At 34.3% G+C, this 15,543-nt stretch overlaps 2 protein-coding genes across 4 annotated transcripts; one reads left to right on the top strand and one right to left on the bottom strand.

The window, feature by feature from the left end:
* The first annotated feature begins 1,783 nt into the window (after positions 1-1,783).
* LOC129241757 (uncharacterized) lies at positions 1,784-2,487 on the top strand. The gene is made up of 2 exons (XM_054878257.1): positions 1,784-2,158; positions 2,227-2,487. Exons 1-2 carry the CDS (start codon positions 1,947-1,949, stop codon positions 2,366-2,368), a joined length of 354 nt encoding a protein of 117 aa, XP_054734232.1. The 5' UTR covers positions 1,784-1,946; the 3' UTR covers positions 2,369-2,487.
* A 4,199-nt stretch (positions 2,488-6,686) lies between these two features.
* On the bottom strand, positions 6,687-13,769 carry LOC129241589 (type 1 phosphatidylinositol 4,5-bisphosphate 4-phosphatase-like). Of its 3 annotated transcripts, none has more exons than XM_054878012.1 (7): positions 13,681-13,769; positions 12,958-13,088; positions 12,715-12,901; positions 11,167-11,345; positions 10,883-11,092; positions 10,660-10,824; positions 6,687-8,034 (listed from the first exon to the last, which is right to left on the bottom strand). In XM_054878012.1, the coding sequence occupies exons 3-7, from the start codon at positions 12,860-12,862 to the stop codon at positions 7,918-7,920; spliced, it is 819 nt and encodes a 272-aa protein (XP_054733987.1). In that variant the 5' UTR covers positions 12,863-12,901; positions 12,958-13,088; positions 13,681-13,769; the 3' UTR covers positions 6,687-7,917. The 3 variants fall into 3 exon arrangements, with proteins under 3 accessions (XP_054733987.1, XP_054733986.1, XP_054733988.1); XM_054878011.1 differs by lacking the exon at positions 13,681-13,769 and adding an exon at positions 13,261-13,355; XM_054878013.1 differs by lacking the exon at positions 12,958-13,088 and having other exon boundaries at positions 13,681-13,753.
* Positions 13,770-15,543: the final 1,774 nt, after the last annotated feature.

Raw genomic sequence — 15,543 nt, 5'->3', positions numbered from 1 at the left:
GGTGCGCGAATACGATCAACTGATTGATGTGACGTCATCCGTACTCTTCATTTGCCCCTTCTTCCAAAGTATTACGAATCTGAGAGTGCGCTTATGCCAGATGTATGCTTTTCGGTTCTCCAAACTGTGCACTAAGCAATACAAATAAGATATCTAGAAGATAAGTATTATTGCATTAAAAATGGGCACAAACTAATTAATATGTTAAACAATTAGTTGTTTTGTATCTTTTTTCTCACACGTAACCTTATCTCGTCGTAACCTTATCTCTTTAAACTATGCTATACTTAGATAGTTAATTAAATGGAATATATTTTTCTTTTTGCCGGGGACTAGTTTCTCAGTATATAAGGTTTCCACAATTCGTGGACAGAAAAAAATCAAAAATTAGAAGTCAAAAATTAAAACAAAGCAAAAGAAAATACGCCGGTACTAAGCAGCCTAAGTTTCCGTGTTTCTAAGCTTTAATCGACCTAATTTGCCAATCGACAAAGAATATGTAAAATCAAATCAAGAATTCTTTGTGGCAATATTGAGAAAAGTAAACATATTAAAAAAAAACATGTATACGGAATTCTTAATATTGATAAATAATATTTTATTTTATTTTATTTATTTATTTACTAGTTATATCCGTTGGTTTTAAGATGCAGTAGAATTATCGGTATCGATAACTAAGGTTTGGCAGAGTGGAATGGCAAACTTTATTGGCATATTTGTTCAGTGCGGTAGGGTAAAAATACGGTCACATATGCAGCAATTAGCAATAAATCCACAAAATTAATATCCCCGTTCACATACTGTAAAATTTTCAATCAACCGTCAAAACTGTTTTGAAAGGTTTTTCTTCATAGAAATTGCACATGCGAAATTCTGTATTACATTTTATAATAAACAATAAAGGCCACAACGTCAATGGACACACGCTTTTTTCTATAATATGACTGTGTAATTAATAATATCCAAAAAAAGGTTAATTAGAATTATGCCTACAAGCTTGTTTTCATTGCCGGCATCCGTTTAATTTAGTTTTTACTTTGACGTTTCTCCTTACACTCGCTAAAATAATTATCGATAACACAGTATTGTATTTAAAAAAGTATGGTTATAATCTAGGATTATTTTGTAATCTGAAACTTCGGGAGAGAAATTTTATATTTGGTAATCTCACTTTTTAATTACGAATTGGCAGTTAAGCACGGAAAAGTAGATAATCTACTTATGTATGAACGTTTTGTAAGTCATAATAAATCATTTAATGCCAGAACAACGCTTTCGAACTGTAGAAATTTACTTTGAAAACAAAAAAATACTCTGAATGAAAAAAAAATAAATTGATTATCGTACCACCAGATTTATGGCAAAAAGTAGTCAAAAATTGTGCTGATCGAACTCGTAGCAGCGGTGAACATATACCATATATCATAAGGCCTCTTCTATTCGTCACTTCTCTGCTCGCTATCTCTCTGCTCAACTAACTTAACGAAAAAACAAACAACAAAGTTATCGCGCAAGATTCGTCGCTAGCGCTATGGTTGTACTTTATTAGACTGGTATAACTCAATATTTTACAATGAAATTTTCTACGAAATTATAACAATACAAAAATTCATTCCAACAATATTTCTATTTTGTATTATTATTTGAAGATATCAAACTCTTAAAAAAACACCTGATAATTATGCAATGCAGCCGACGTTTAGGAAGTCAGCCTAATAATGCGTATGTACGAGAACATTGTATGTACATAAACAGTTCTGGCATCTATCATATGAACACCCCATAGCAACTTCTTTCTTGGTAAACACAAAAACAATTGTGTTATACAAATATCGAGTTTCCAATGACATAAAGAAAAAATTATAAAATTCAGAATTATATTTTTTTATTCGTACACCTGAACATAGTGCATATGCATTTAAAACAAAATTTGCAGCCCTTGAGCTATGGCCGATGATGATGAAAATAAACAAAAAAAGCACACAGTCGAAAGTCTATTTATGCTCTATGCGAATAACAATATCAACGCCTTGGATTTAGATAATGAGGTGCATGAGAGCATATTGTTGTCACAAATGGATTTTTGGCTAGATCAAGCAAAACTACTGAGAACGGTATTCACTATGACTGAGACGGGCCTGGCTTACATGAAATTTAAGTATATTTATATTGAAAATATCAGGTTTCTATAAGCTAATTGACTTCTATTGCATTGGATATCTTAAGGAAGTGGCGTCTGGATTTTGAGGAATTTTTAGAGTTTCTGAACATAATTTGTCAGGGCAAAGATATAAAAATTGATGATGTGAAACAAGCGCTGGTCGAGGCCGGTCCACCCGGTGGCACGGCTGAAATCGTTGTGAAATAATGAAGTGGTATGAAATCTTCAATTAAATATTATATTTCTCTGGATTTTTTTTTACGAATAATACTTGTATACTAATGAAATATACATCCGCTATCTGTAATATAAAATATATATAATACGAAAGTCGTATACAACAAAATTAGTAATATATTGAGTCACTAATTTTCATATTCGTCTCAACTATGTAACTACGCAATCATTTGAGTGCTGATGCTGTTTGAAATATAATATTAACATATCGGATGAATCTACAAATTTAGAGTTAGATAGTACTTGCAATTACTTTTTTAGTATCCGGAATCGTAACCCGTTAATAGAAAATTATTAAGTGTTTCGGAGTGTATTTCTGGCACGAAAAAGTCATAAAAAACCATCTGCCTTTCGGAAGTAGCGTAAAACCCCATATCCCTCCAATGGCGGAAAAACATCACGACACACAGCACAGTGTATACAATTTGTCAAAAATGTCTTTTGACATAGAAAACAAATACAATTTTTCGACTTCGATAGCAAAAAATAGTACTCTTTATTTATCTTTGTCTTCTTTTTTGTACTGATTGATATTTATTCACTTAAAGTGAAATAATAAAGAAACTTCAAATTCTTTGGAGAAAAACCAACTAAAGCAACAAAAACAAATAACACACCATTTCAACACTACTAATAAATTGTTTTTACAAACTTCAATACAGGTTTTTTTTTATTAAATACATAATGTTAATACTTGTTTTTTTTTTTAAGTGAAAACTTCTTCAGAATCGTTGGGAGTGATTTGAGAAAAAGTGAAACGAAAAAAGCGACACTCTTGGCTACGAATATTACATATACACGTAGCGAAGAACTAAATAACTTTTAGGCCAGCGCCGACAGCATGGCGCGATAGCCGAGCGGCTAGCAATGTGAGCTTCCGATTCAAAATCCTTGGTTCGAATCACAAGAAAAAAATTTTTTTTATACAGTTATTTTATTTTATTTTATGATATGTTTATGAGGAGCTTTTTTTCATGGCAGAAACACACTCGGTGTTTTGCCATTGCCTGCTGAGGGGTGAGCGCTATTAGAAAAATAGTTTTCCTTAATTTTGGTGTTTTCACCGAAATTCGAACTGACGTTCTCTCTGTGAATTCTGAATAGTAGTCACGCACCAACCCATTCGGCTACGGCGTTTGTTTAATTTTACTGATGCAAAAATGAGGAAAAATATATGAATAAAGTTTGCTTACTGTTTACACATTTTCCAAAGGTGACGGAGAACCAAAAAAAGTCGATTTTCAAACAAATACGAGTGCATATGTGTAATTGTGTTAGAGTTTCGGTCACGCCCCAGCAAAACCTGCGTGCATATGTGTTTGTAACATTCAAAAAAATGTAATTGTGTTAGAGTTTCGGTCACGCAGGTTTTGCTGGGGACGCTCATAATAGCAACCGCGTGTGTATTTTTATATTCGTAAATATTTTCATTTTTAAATATTTACCGCAATTATGCCGAAAAATAATGCAGAAAAGTGTCGTGAATATCGACAGAAAAAAAATCAATAAATAGCATCACGGAATTCATTCACGAAAATTTAATAAAGTATACACCAGAAGTATCGCGGATACTTAGAAAAGATTACAATAAAGTTCCAATGATTTTAAGTGGCGATTTTAACGTAAATTTTGCATTGGACACAGCGGTTCCTTTAATTGACGTTCTCAATACAACATTCAATTTAAAAATGTGTAACAATCGCACTGAATCGACAACACGATCAAAAACAACCATTGACGCGGTATTTCAAAGATATGTTGACAACATCGAAACCAAAGCATTTGTATCATATTTTAGCTATCATAAGCCACTCGTATCATTTGTTGAAATTGAAAACATTGAGGATGAATAATAATAAAATGAAGAAAATAAAATATGAACTTTATAGCAATATTATAATGAACCTATAATTATCTTGCTCCTAATGCTGCTTTCGTCTCATTCTCTCTCAGTTTGTTTTACGGAAGGTTTCACTTCTATCGCGTCTAACCGTTAGACTGGTGTTTTTTAATAATTTAATAGTTGGTATGATAACCGTTAGCTTCAATAACATTTTGCAGGCGCTTTTTCATGGAATGGACTAATTTGTTTACGTCGTATACGTTCGGTATTTTTACTGCTGCTGCGTTCTTTGGATGTCTTTTACCGACTCTTTTCTTTAACAAGACCGACAAATTTTCAATCTCGTTTATGTCGGGCCTCAGGGCTGGTGCATTTACAACTTAACCGTAATTGTAGAGAAGCCACATCTGCACATTATGCTCCGTATGCTTTCGACCGTTATCTTGGTAAAATTTAAAATTAGTTTGATTCTCAGTGATAGCCCCAAACTTTTTAGCTCTACGGACTAAGTTTTTTTTTAAATATATTTAAATATTGCTTGACGTCTTTGTGCCAAAGTCTCCCAATCCTTTACTTGAAATGCATCCCCATTCCAAATTTCACCGTGGGAATTATATTTCGATTTTGTAAAGCTGTTAAGGGCTCAGGCCATACTCTAGTCGGTCCGGTCCATCATGTAATACAGATTTTCTTTGATTCGTCAAAAAGTATAACGTCGTTCCAATAATCTTTTGGTTCGGAAATGTGGTCCAAAATAAAAGGCAGCGTTTTTCCACATTTTGTGCAGATAGCTGGATGAATATTTGTGGTGCAGTATGGCTTGATGCATTGCTCCATGAGAGACAACAATAGCACACTCCTCGTTAAGCTCCTTTGTAAGTTTTTTCAAGGAAATTTCGGGTTTTAATACAATTTTCGTATCATCAAGCGCTCTGCACGTTCAGTAATTTTAGTTTTAGGCTCACCTGCACGCTTTTGCTCAAATCTACCCTCTTTTTCCCCTCGATTTATATCATTATGAACTATCTGACGCGTTACCGAAAACATTTCAGAGAATTCCTAAACACTTTTACCCAAGTGGTAATTATAATAAAATAATTACGTAATATCAAAGACAATATTTCGCCAGGCATTTTAAAAACACAGTATATAAATTTGAAATCCGAATAAAGCAAGCATTTGAATGATAAAACGAAAGCATCAAAGTGATCATTGCAAAACAAATATAACGGTAAATCGAAGTTAATAGCGCAACAAATGCTAAAGAAATTGAAAAAAGAAAATGTAAAAACAGTTTATTGACAGTGTCGAAATAGTATGTTATTTGTTTTTGTTGCTTTAGTTGTTGTTTTTCAAAATAATTTTACTTTTTTTATTAACTCTCTTTAAATGCGGTGAATAAATATGAATCAGTGCCAAAAATAAATAAAGAGTGCTATTTTTTGCTATACAAGTCAAAAATTTTACTTTATTTTCTATAGGCCTCTTCTTTTCGCCAAGAGTTTGCAAGTAGCGAATGGATGAGGGACGCTGGTATAGAGTTGCCTTAAATTACAAGTGTTTGTACGACAGTGAGTTATACCAGTTTAATGAGGTATATCCATACTCGCTAGCGGCGGAACTTGCTCAATAACTTTGTTGTTGCTTTTGCATGAAAATTTTTCGTGAAGTTTATCGAGCATAAAGATAGCGAGCGGGGAAGCGGCGAATAGAACTAATTCTTGACATACTATAGATATGTTATATAGGTTCATTGAAAAATTTGAGATATTTTAACGCCAAAAACTGGTTGAAGACGAATGGGTAGAGCAAGAGCTTGGCAATGAGATCTCACATCGTTCCCACGACAGTCGGTTCTACGTTACCGAAACGACCCGGATTTATATCCGGCCAAGGACTGTCACTCCAGCAGCATTCACCGTATGTAAGTATGGGGAATGTTTATGCTGCTACAACAACAACATTTCACATCAACAGAGACTGAATAAAGGTTCAGGGATGCTGTCGTTGGGGCACTACTTGCGCGACGAATGAATATAGCATTTCCACCAATACCGCATTACAAATTATTGAAATTGTTGGCTGAAAAAACGGGTGTATAATTTAAATAAGTTAATAGATATAAAGTTTTGTTGTTGTTGTTGTAGCAGCAGAAACATTCCCCATACATGTACGAGAAATGCTGATCATTCCGTTCACGTAGGCCCGACTGACGTGGGAACAGTTCAAATGTACTTTGAAGTGTAAAGTAATTTTTCTTCGGGTTCGGTGTGCACTAAAACTGTAATCATTGTTATTGTAACAACATAAAACAATCCACATCGCTTTTTTTATGATGCTGCTGAAGCTTCAATCCGGTTGTCGTGAAAACGGTCCTTGGTCCATGCTTCCTGGGTGGATATTATATGTGTATCGCTACCTTTGTTGCCATAACAAACATTTTCCTTGGTTTTACTTTCATTTATTTACAGTATATCGTAATAATCTAAATATAATTGTATAAGTTCCATAATATTTCATTTAATCGTATTTGTAAATATTAAATGTTTTTTATAGAAATCAGATTTGCTTTCCTGTTCATTCGCTTTTTTTCCTACTTTGACCGCTTTTGTTCATTTATTTTTTGCGTGAACCGTTTGAGAAACTAGGGACTCCTAATTGCTATTTTTTTTATTTGCTATAAATATTATTATAGTTGAGTGGCCCAAATAATTATAGGTTAATTAACCAATTTCGTTCACCAGCGTTGAGACAACTTTACATGCGTTCAAATTATCAACACGTATTTTTTTATTTTATATTTGTAAGGTTTCCAATCTACAATGATTTGCAACGGAAGCGGATATATATATATATATATATATATATATACGATTATATATATATGTTATCATGTACGCAGCGCAGAGCTTTGTAATTTAGCCAGAGAATACGAATTTTCACAAACATAAACAGAGAGAAACAAACATAACTCATGATGAAGTAATAATAGGGAATATGTAAGCAAAAACAAAAGGACAATTACAAATAAATTATACAGCAGAGTGCTACAGGCCGACATTTAACCTAACAAAGAAGAAGAGCTCGCTAGTAAGACTATGAATTATCCACATAAAAAAGTAGTCTACACATTATAAAATGTTGGATTTTGATTAATATAATATTGAATATACTCGTAGACTACATTTTGTGCTTTCTCATAGTGCCACAAAATTGCTGAGCATTCCTTAACTGTTATACAAAGAGTTTATAGAATGCATGTTTTTTATTTAATATTATAGCTTTTTGCTAACATTTGCAATGCCTTAGCACTTATTTATATTACTTGTTGACATTACGTTTACATATTTTCCCAAATTTTAATAGTTTATTGTAGTTATTTCATACACACGATTTTCGTTTTTCATTATAAAGCAACTTCCTCTGATTGCATATTTATTTCGCGCCGTGAATAATACATTTTAGAGTGCACGTGTTGTGAATTTTGCTTTAGTTTAAATTTTCTTTCAATGTGGTCTGTAATATGCAGTATATTTTCTTTTCTAATTTTTTTTTTTTGCTGTTAACGTACTTCCCTCCTTCTGGCGTTCTTTATATGAATATACGTGTGTATGTTGTTTGTTTATTTGTTTTGTTAATATCAAAAGGAATGATAAAAAAACATCTAAATATGCCCTTACATTGGACCATCTATGGCGCTTACTTTTAAACGGAAATAGTAAACTGAACGTGCAAATAAAAAGGCTGCAATCATAAATAGACCGATGTATGCAATGATAATACCACCGTGATCCTGTAAGAGACACAAAACATGCATTAATGCAAAATATGTAAGCATATAATATATAATAGATACATATTTACAGTCATGTGAAAAATAATAGGGACGTATTGCGATATATCCCAGGAAAACAAATATTATTATTATTATTATTTATTAGAATAATATAAAATATTACACTAACTTAAAAACAAAAAAAGAGCACACTAGCTGCTTGGGCCTTCGAACAATACATACAATGATTTCTGAGTAGTTTTTTTTATTTTGAAATATAATATTATTAAAATTATAAAAGAAAATACTCAAATTCCGTGAACCATTTCTTGGCCAGCTTCGAAATGTGCTTCGGGTCGTTGTCCTGCGGAAACACCCATCGACACGCAAAATAGTTCAATAAATGTAATTGTAATTGTAATTATCTCCTGTATCGATTTAATTTATACTACTTCGTCTTGCCATAAATTCTGTGACAAATTTTACAATGCATATGGCGAGAACAAATTCGTTATTTTTGCTTTTGTTCGTATGCATTGTCTACTCATAAATTATACCTAGTTTCGTGACAAATTTCGCTTGTTAACAAGGGAGTGGGGAGCTAAGAAAAATCGCATTGCAGTGATTGCAGATTTACAAATTGCTGAAAAAACTTAATATTTCGCGAATTATTATTTACTGCACGATCAATCGTTTTTCCCAAACGTCTGAAGTGATAGACTGAAAAGGAAGTGGTCGTTCTCGAGTAATTAGAACCAGTGCAGCCATAAAAGCTGCTCGGGAAAGAATTCGTAGAAATCCCCTTAAAAAGCAGAAAATCATGTACGGGACATTCATTAATGTATCGATCAGATCCATGCCAAGATTAATTAGAGATGATCTTCGAATGAAAGCCTCACGTCGACAGATGCAAGCAGCTTCTTCGGTGGCATGCGGTTAACGGCTATGAAAATATTCTTTTCACAGATGCGAAAAAATTCACTGTTGTAGAAGTTTTTATAACCAAAACGACAAAATCTATGCTAACCGAGGGTTCAGCGTGGCCACCATGCAGCCTTTGTAATGGTTTGGTGGAGAGTGTCTGGTAAAGGCGTTACATCTCTTCATTTCTGCGAGAAAAGGGTTAAGGCCGAGGCAAAAGTGTACCAGAAAGATGTCTTAGAAGGCATGGAGAAGCAGTTGAGCAGTACTCTCTTCAATGGAAAGCGTTGGATCTTCCAACAAGATTCCGCTCCAGCCCATAAGGCAAAAATCCAGCACTGGCTAAAAAACAATATTCCTGGGTTCATAGCCGCAGAACATTCACCATCTGGAAGTTCAGATCTGAATCCATTGGACTACAGTTTGTGGTTAGAATTGGAGAACATGACCTATCTAAGACCTCACGGAAATTTGGAGAGTATCAAACAATCTTTACTTCGAACAGCGACGTCAATATCCATGGAAACCGTACGCGCCGCAAAAGCTGAATGGCCTAATCGTTCGAAGGTTTGTGTAAAAGCAACATTTTTTTTTTAATATTTTCATGATTAAATAAAACTAACCCCATTAAAAAAAGTATTATAATTTCATATCTATAACGGACTTAACTTGTAACAAAACCTATGCCAGGACTACCTATATGTATACTTTAGATTTGCCTTTACCTTGATACCTTTAAGGGGTTATATACCTTGTGTTTTTCAAAAAAATCAAAATAAATTTTATTTCTTTATCATAAAGTACAATCCCTTGAGAACATTTTCCAAAAATTTCATAGAGATCTGAGCAATAGATCGAAAGTTACAGCGTTTTAAATTGTGCGTCGTCACAACGTAACGTAACTAAACTTGAAACTTTAAACGCGATTATCTCAAAAACGTGTTTTTCCAAAAATGCTTTTGCGGTGGACGCGATTGCAAAAAAAGTATTCAACCGATTTTTATAATTTTTTTTTTAATTGTTCGTAATTGATGTCGCCTCTTAGTGAACGATCAACTTTTTATGTATAAATTTTTATTTTGCAGATATGAATTTTTTAATGCCAATTTTAGGACTGTAGAAGTGGAGTTTTTTAAAAACATGTTCCTATTTTCACAAAAATCAAAATATTTAATATATTGATCGTTCACTAAGAAGATATAACCCTATACTAATGAAATCTTTTCGATTTTTTGATTTCAGTTGACTTGGTGGACTTGAATCGCGTCCACCGCAAGCCTCTTCCAAAAAAAAGGGTCTTGGGGGAAAACGCCATAACTCCGCCATTTTTAAATATTTTTACACAAACGAAGCCTTTTTTTTTTCTTTAAACATTGTAATATCCAATAATAAAAACTTTTATACAATAAAATTATTGCTAATATACATATCTTTAAAAAAAACCCAACTTTCGCTAATTTCACCGGACCACAAGGTATATAACCCCTTAAACTTTACAGATATTGAAAACCCACAACATTTCAAAATAAACTATAGAGTTATTTAATATTCATGACCAAATGATCAACAATTATTCAATGACGCAAAATATGTGCGCTTTGATAACGGAACAAGAAATTAAATTATTAATTCTGACCAACAGAGTTAGGTTTTGAAATATTTTAAAGTAAGTGTCCCTATTATTTTTCACATGACTGTATGCATAAAATGAACAAACCTTACCTGTGCATATTTATACGTGCCAACAGTAATACCTATGCCCGCAATTAGGAATAACAGTCCAAGTATAGCGAACAATATACCTCGTCCACAGGCGAAACGCGAACCAACAGATGATACTTTCCTGCAATGTGGGCAACGCGCCAGAGCATTGTGAAACGTGTTAAACTGAAAAAAATTTGCATTTACAGCACTTTTAAATACAGTAAAAAGGTGAGTTACATACCAAAAACGTATCTGAACAATGGCCACAAGTAACACGGCACATGCCGGGCATAGCCGGTACGGGTGGCGTTACCGGACTGGGTGCTAAATTAATGATACGTTTGCAATTGGGCCGAGGACAAGCAATACGCTGCGATGAGCTCTTGCAAATCAACAGACAATTACATGGGCAACGCACGTACTTCTTGCCTGGAGGAGCATTGCGTATTGGCTGAAAAAATATGATGAACAGAAAGTGCCAGTCTAAATATATGATTCAATATTCAATGTTTCTTTTATCCATACCGTTGCTTCATTGCAATGACTGCACTTCACCACGTGCTGGTCTCGTTTTGTTGTGATATCGATCATATTTTGGCATACGCGACATGTAACCATTGGCACACCGGTGCCAGTGTTGGCCTGATACGGTGGTGGCACTTCATCCGGACCCACAAATGGTACATTTGCTTGCGATACACCTCCTAAAATATAGGTAATATTAATAACAGATGCAGTAATAATAAAAGATGTACAATGTTGAGCTCTATTGAACAAATAAATCCTATACCTTTTCTGTAGAACAAATACATGGCAGATGATTCGCATCGAATGGTATGTGAAAACTGAGTCTCGAGACAGTTTCAAACCGCAAATGCAAACGAATATGGGTATACGAGTATGAGTATCTGGCTGAATAGTTGGTATGGGATGAATGAAATTGCTTCATTGAAAACTTAGTACATTACTTTGGTAAAAGAGATAGAAATCTATGTCAATGCTGACTGACTATCGCTTTATGTTTTGCGTCTTCAAAGCAGCGGGTTTCTTTTGAATTGTTTGCGTAAGCACATATAATTTTAAAAAGTGTATAAAAAGCGGCAAGACTAGGTACACGTAAAAATATCTTCATTTATACGCATTTCAATAACGCTATTGTAGCAACGTCTCCAAACTAGATTCTCATTCATCATGTCCATTTAATAAACCCCACTCAGCCGGGGTCAAGGCTTGGCCTAGCTCTATAAAAATTGAGCATACTGCACCACCCAGATTGAATTAGGAATAGGGAAGGATCGCAGGCGGCGCACCGATCGCTTTTCGTGCTTATAGAAGCATTCACGTTACATATTAATTATTTATATATAAACAATGTACGCTGATAGCATTTCGCAAAACAGCTGGACATCACAATGGGCATGGAGAATGAGTCACACGAAGTGTGTGAGATACCACACTTTTATGAATATAAATACAATGGGCATGTTAATTGTGATAATTTCAAAACAAGGAATATTGATAAATTGACGAGGACATTTTGTGATAAGGCGCATCCAAATGAAGCTATGTATATAAAATATTATATACATATATACCCACATATGTCATTTCGTAATCACACTTTTCTATAATGAAGTTGTAAAATTTTATATTAAAATATAAATTGTGCAGTATAAAGGTTATGGACAATTATGCTTTTGCATTCAACTTGAGAGGCAACATAAGAAAATCTTGCAGTTATGAAGCTATAGCTGATTACACATAGTATATGCAGCACAAAACTAACCATTGTACTTAACAAATACTAAAAAAACACATTTGAATAACTTCATGCAATAGGAAAAGCATTCACAAATCTGACACCACCCACACCCTTATCACCTCTAACAAGTCTACGATTGCACACTTATGGGGTTTCTATGACTGCATTGTGGTCGCTTCTTTTACAGTTCATTTGGAATTTGTTTATGTGTGCAGCATCTACGTTGCACAGATTACCATCCAGTACCGGGTTTAATGAACTTAATTACATTAATAGCATATAGATACATCAAATTATTAAAACATAATTACCTTCGGCTGAATTGGCATCTGCGGACATAACAGGGCCTCCCTCGCCGCTGTCGCCTAGACTGCCGGTAACAACAGCCGGCTGGGTATTGGTATAGGTATTATTGGTCTCTTCATTGTTAATGAGGCTCTGTTTCTCGGGATCAGCCATAATTTATAACAGCACCAAATAAATCCGATGTACGTAAACCTAATTAAATTTAGAATCACTAATCCGGATATTCACAATATTTTTAATCAAACTACCGATCACTGTATTGCACACTGGCCTATAATAGTTATTTCAGCTGTTTCTACTCCCGATGACTTCTGGTCGATTCCAGCTCTTTGTGTTCAACTACGTGCCCTTTTTTGTTCTCAGCTGTTTACTGTTGCAACTATGAAATATATATGTATATTCTGAATATTATTTAAATTTTAAAGCAGCTCAAATTTAAATGTTATGAAATGGGGATTTTCCACAGCTTTTAATTGCATTTGAATGCAAGTAAGAAATAAATTCGTTAAAGCGGCACAACCAGTGGTTGGAAGTTCTTCATTTTTCCTTACAGTTCCCTTACAATTGCGCTGTTCAATTCATCATTGTCTACCCCTTCTTACTCCTATTTCTATTAAATCAGCAACTACTGACATACGATTGCTTGGCTATGCCGATTTCAATTTCCCTTCATTTAATAACTATATGCGCACATACATTCCTCTTGCACTAAAAACTGCGTTCATTGCTATTGTTGTTTTTCCTTTTTGTATATCATGTTCGTCACTTCTTGTCTTCATGTTTCACCAATTCTTTGTTTGTCAAAATGTTTTAATTCCCTAGTTCTCCATTCCCGTCATAAATTGTGAAATTTGCTTTCCGGTTTTGTCGGCAAAATAAACATATTTAAGGGCTTATTTTTGCAACTATATACACTTGAACTATTATTTTTGACTATTTAGTTTTCGTGAGGTTTTTAAATTCTTATTTACCAATTTTTCTGCAATATTTTTGAGAGCTAGTCGAAATCCTCCCAAAAGTAGCGAAGTAACTTGCACAGCGTTGCATTACAATGCAACGGTTTGAAGAAACAAAGATAAGGGTATGCTTACATGGTTTAGTAACCTTACAGTACGTTCACATATGCATTAATTACCAAAGTCCACATATGGCAGATTACCAAAATTGACAATCAGGTGCCACTATTGTTGTGAAAGGTTTAATTTGAAATGAAACTGAATATTGAAATTCTATTGGTGGACTATTTCGGTGTTTTTTGTTTGTTTAATTATTATTAACGATATGCAGAAAAGACAAGGAGAGGGAAAAGCTAATTTAATTGCGCAATTGGTTGCTAGTAATAAACAGTTGGAGGAGGAAATACGTAAACCATGTTTACAGAGGTTTCAAAAAATTATAGCAGCAATACGCATTCGAAATTGGATATTAGATTTTATAATAAGTAATAAGAGGAGACACGCTTTTTTCTGTTATATAAACGCATAGTTAATGATGCCTAACCAATGAATTGTGTTATGAATTATGTCTACAAACCTGCTTTCTTTAGTTTTTACTTTGACGTTTTTCTTTACACTCGTAAAAATAATGATCTATTACACAGAAAACACAGAGTTGTATGTCAAAAAGTATGGTTATTATCTAGGATCATTTTATAATCTCAGATTTTGGGAAAGAAATTTTGTGAGGGAAATCTCGCTTTTTAATTACGGATTGGGAGTTAAGCACAAAAAAGTAGTTGATCTACTTATATGTGAACGTACTATTACACTCCATAAGCCAAAGTCGCCGAGATAGTGCATCAACATTTGCATGTTGTTCCTCTTTCCAATGCTCAATCTCGAAGTCGTAATTTTGCAGCTTTTCGATCCGTGAGGCAATTTGTTCTTCCGGATGCTTCAACTGGAGTAACCGTCTCAATACTGCATGGTCTGTTCTTAACTCAACGCACTGTACGCACTCAACCACAGCTAACAGTTCCCGTCTAGTCACGTAATAATTAATTTCGGACTTCCTGAAGACTTTGATATTATATGCGATGACTTTTTCTTTCCATTAATGATCTGTGACAGTACTCCTCCTATTCCGCATGTGCTAACGTCTGTATCTACAACGAACTTTTCTTCCGCGACCGGATACGCTAACATATCGCACCCTAAATACAAAAGGGTCACAACTCAAAATGAGCAGAAGCTCAAATATGAACGAGACGTTATCAATAAAACGGTCCGCGGATGACATATGGCAAAAATAAATTTTTTGTTTTTTGGTAGGACTGTTATAAGCTTACATGGCAAATTTCAGCGTGATATGTCACATAGTTTGTTTTCTGTGCTACTGTAAACAAGTCAAGCTCGAGTGTGGAAAATTTTGAGTTGTGCCCCTTTTGTATTTCTTTCGTTCCATAGTGAAGCCAAGCTAACATAGGTGCAGCACAAAGAAGGTATCTCAGTTGCTGGAATTGTGCTTCTTCCAAGTTTTCCAGATGGTCGTTAAAATATTGACCGATAATGATGGGGTCATTTAGACAGACCAAACATTTTTTCCAGTGGAGTCCCCTTAGCACACGCTCCATCAGGCACTCAAAGGTTTGCGGTGCGATCCAAATCAGAATGGTATCACTGAAAACTGACACAACCCATCTCCTAAGCTGAAGGCTGCCTTCCCACGATCGCAATCCTCAATTTCCACCTGCCAGTAACCACTTTTTAAATCAAGCGTGGAAAACGATATCGCACCGGATAAAGGTTCGAAAGTGGAATTTATTTCGTGACTTCATTTTGCTTTCTATAATCTACAAAAACCCGGGTGCTATGCTACTATCTCTTTCTTTTTTT

Source organism: Anastrepha obliqua, chromosome 3, assembly GCF_027943255.1.
Source record: "Anastrepha obliqua isolate idAnaObli1 chromosome 3, idAnaObli1_1.0, whole genome shotgun sequence".
NCBI lineage: Eukaryota > Metazoa > Arthropoda > Insecta > Diptera > Tephritidae > Anastrepha > Anastrepha obliqua.
Note: the sequence above shows the minus strand (reverse complement) of the source record. Positions and strands in the feature narration are given on the sequence as shown.

Coding starts and splice junctions, on each gene's coding strand:
- LOC129241757 (XM_054878257.1), top strand. CDS start 1,947: ATGGCCGATGATGATGAAAATAAACAAAAAAAGCACACAGTCGAAAGT. Junction 2,159..2,226: donor CTGGCTTACATGAAATTTAA/GTATATTTATAT, acceptor GGATATCTTAAG/GAAGTGGCGTCTGGATTTTG.
- LOC129241589 (XM_054878012.1), bottom strand. CDS start 12,862: ATGGCTGATCCCGAGAAACAGAGCCTCATTAACAATGAAGAGACCAAT. Junction 11,093..11,166: donor GTCATTGCAATGAAGCAACG/GTATGGATAAAA, acceptor ATATTTTTTCAG/CCAATACGCAATGCTCCTCC. Junction 10,825..10,882: donor ATTGTTCAGATACGTTTTTG/GTATGTAACTCA, acceptor AATTTTTTTCAG/TTTAACACGTTTCACAATGC.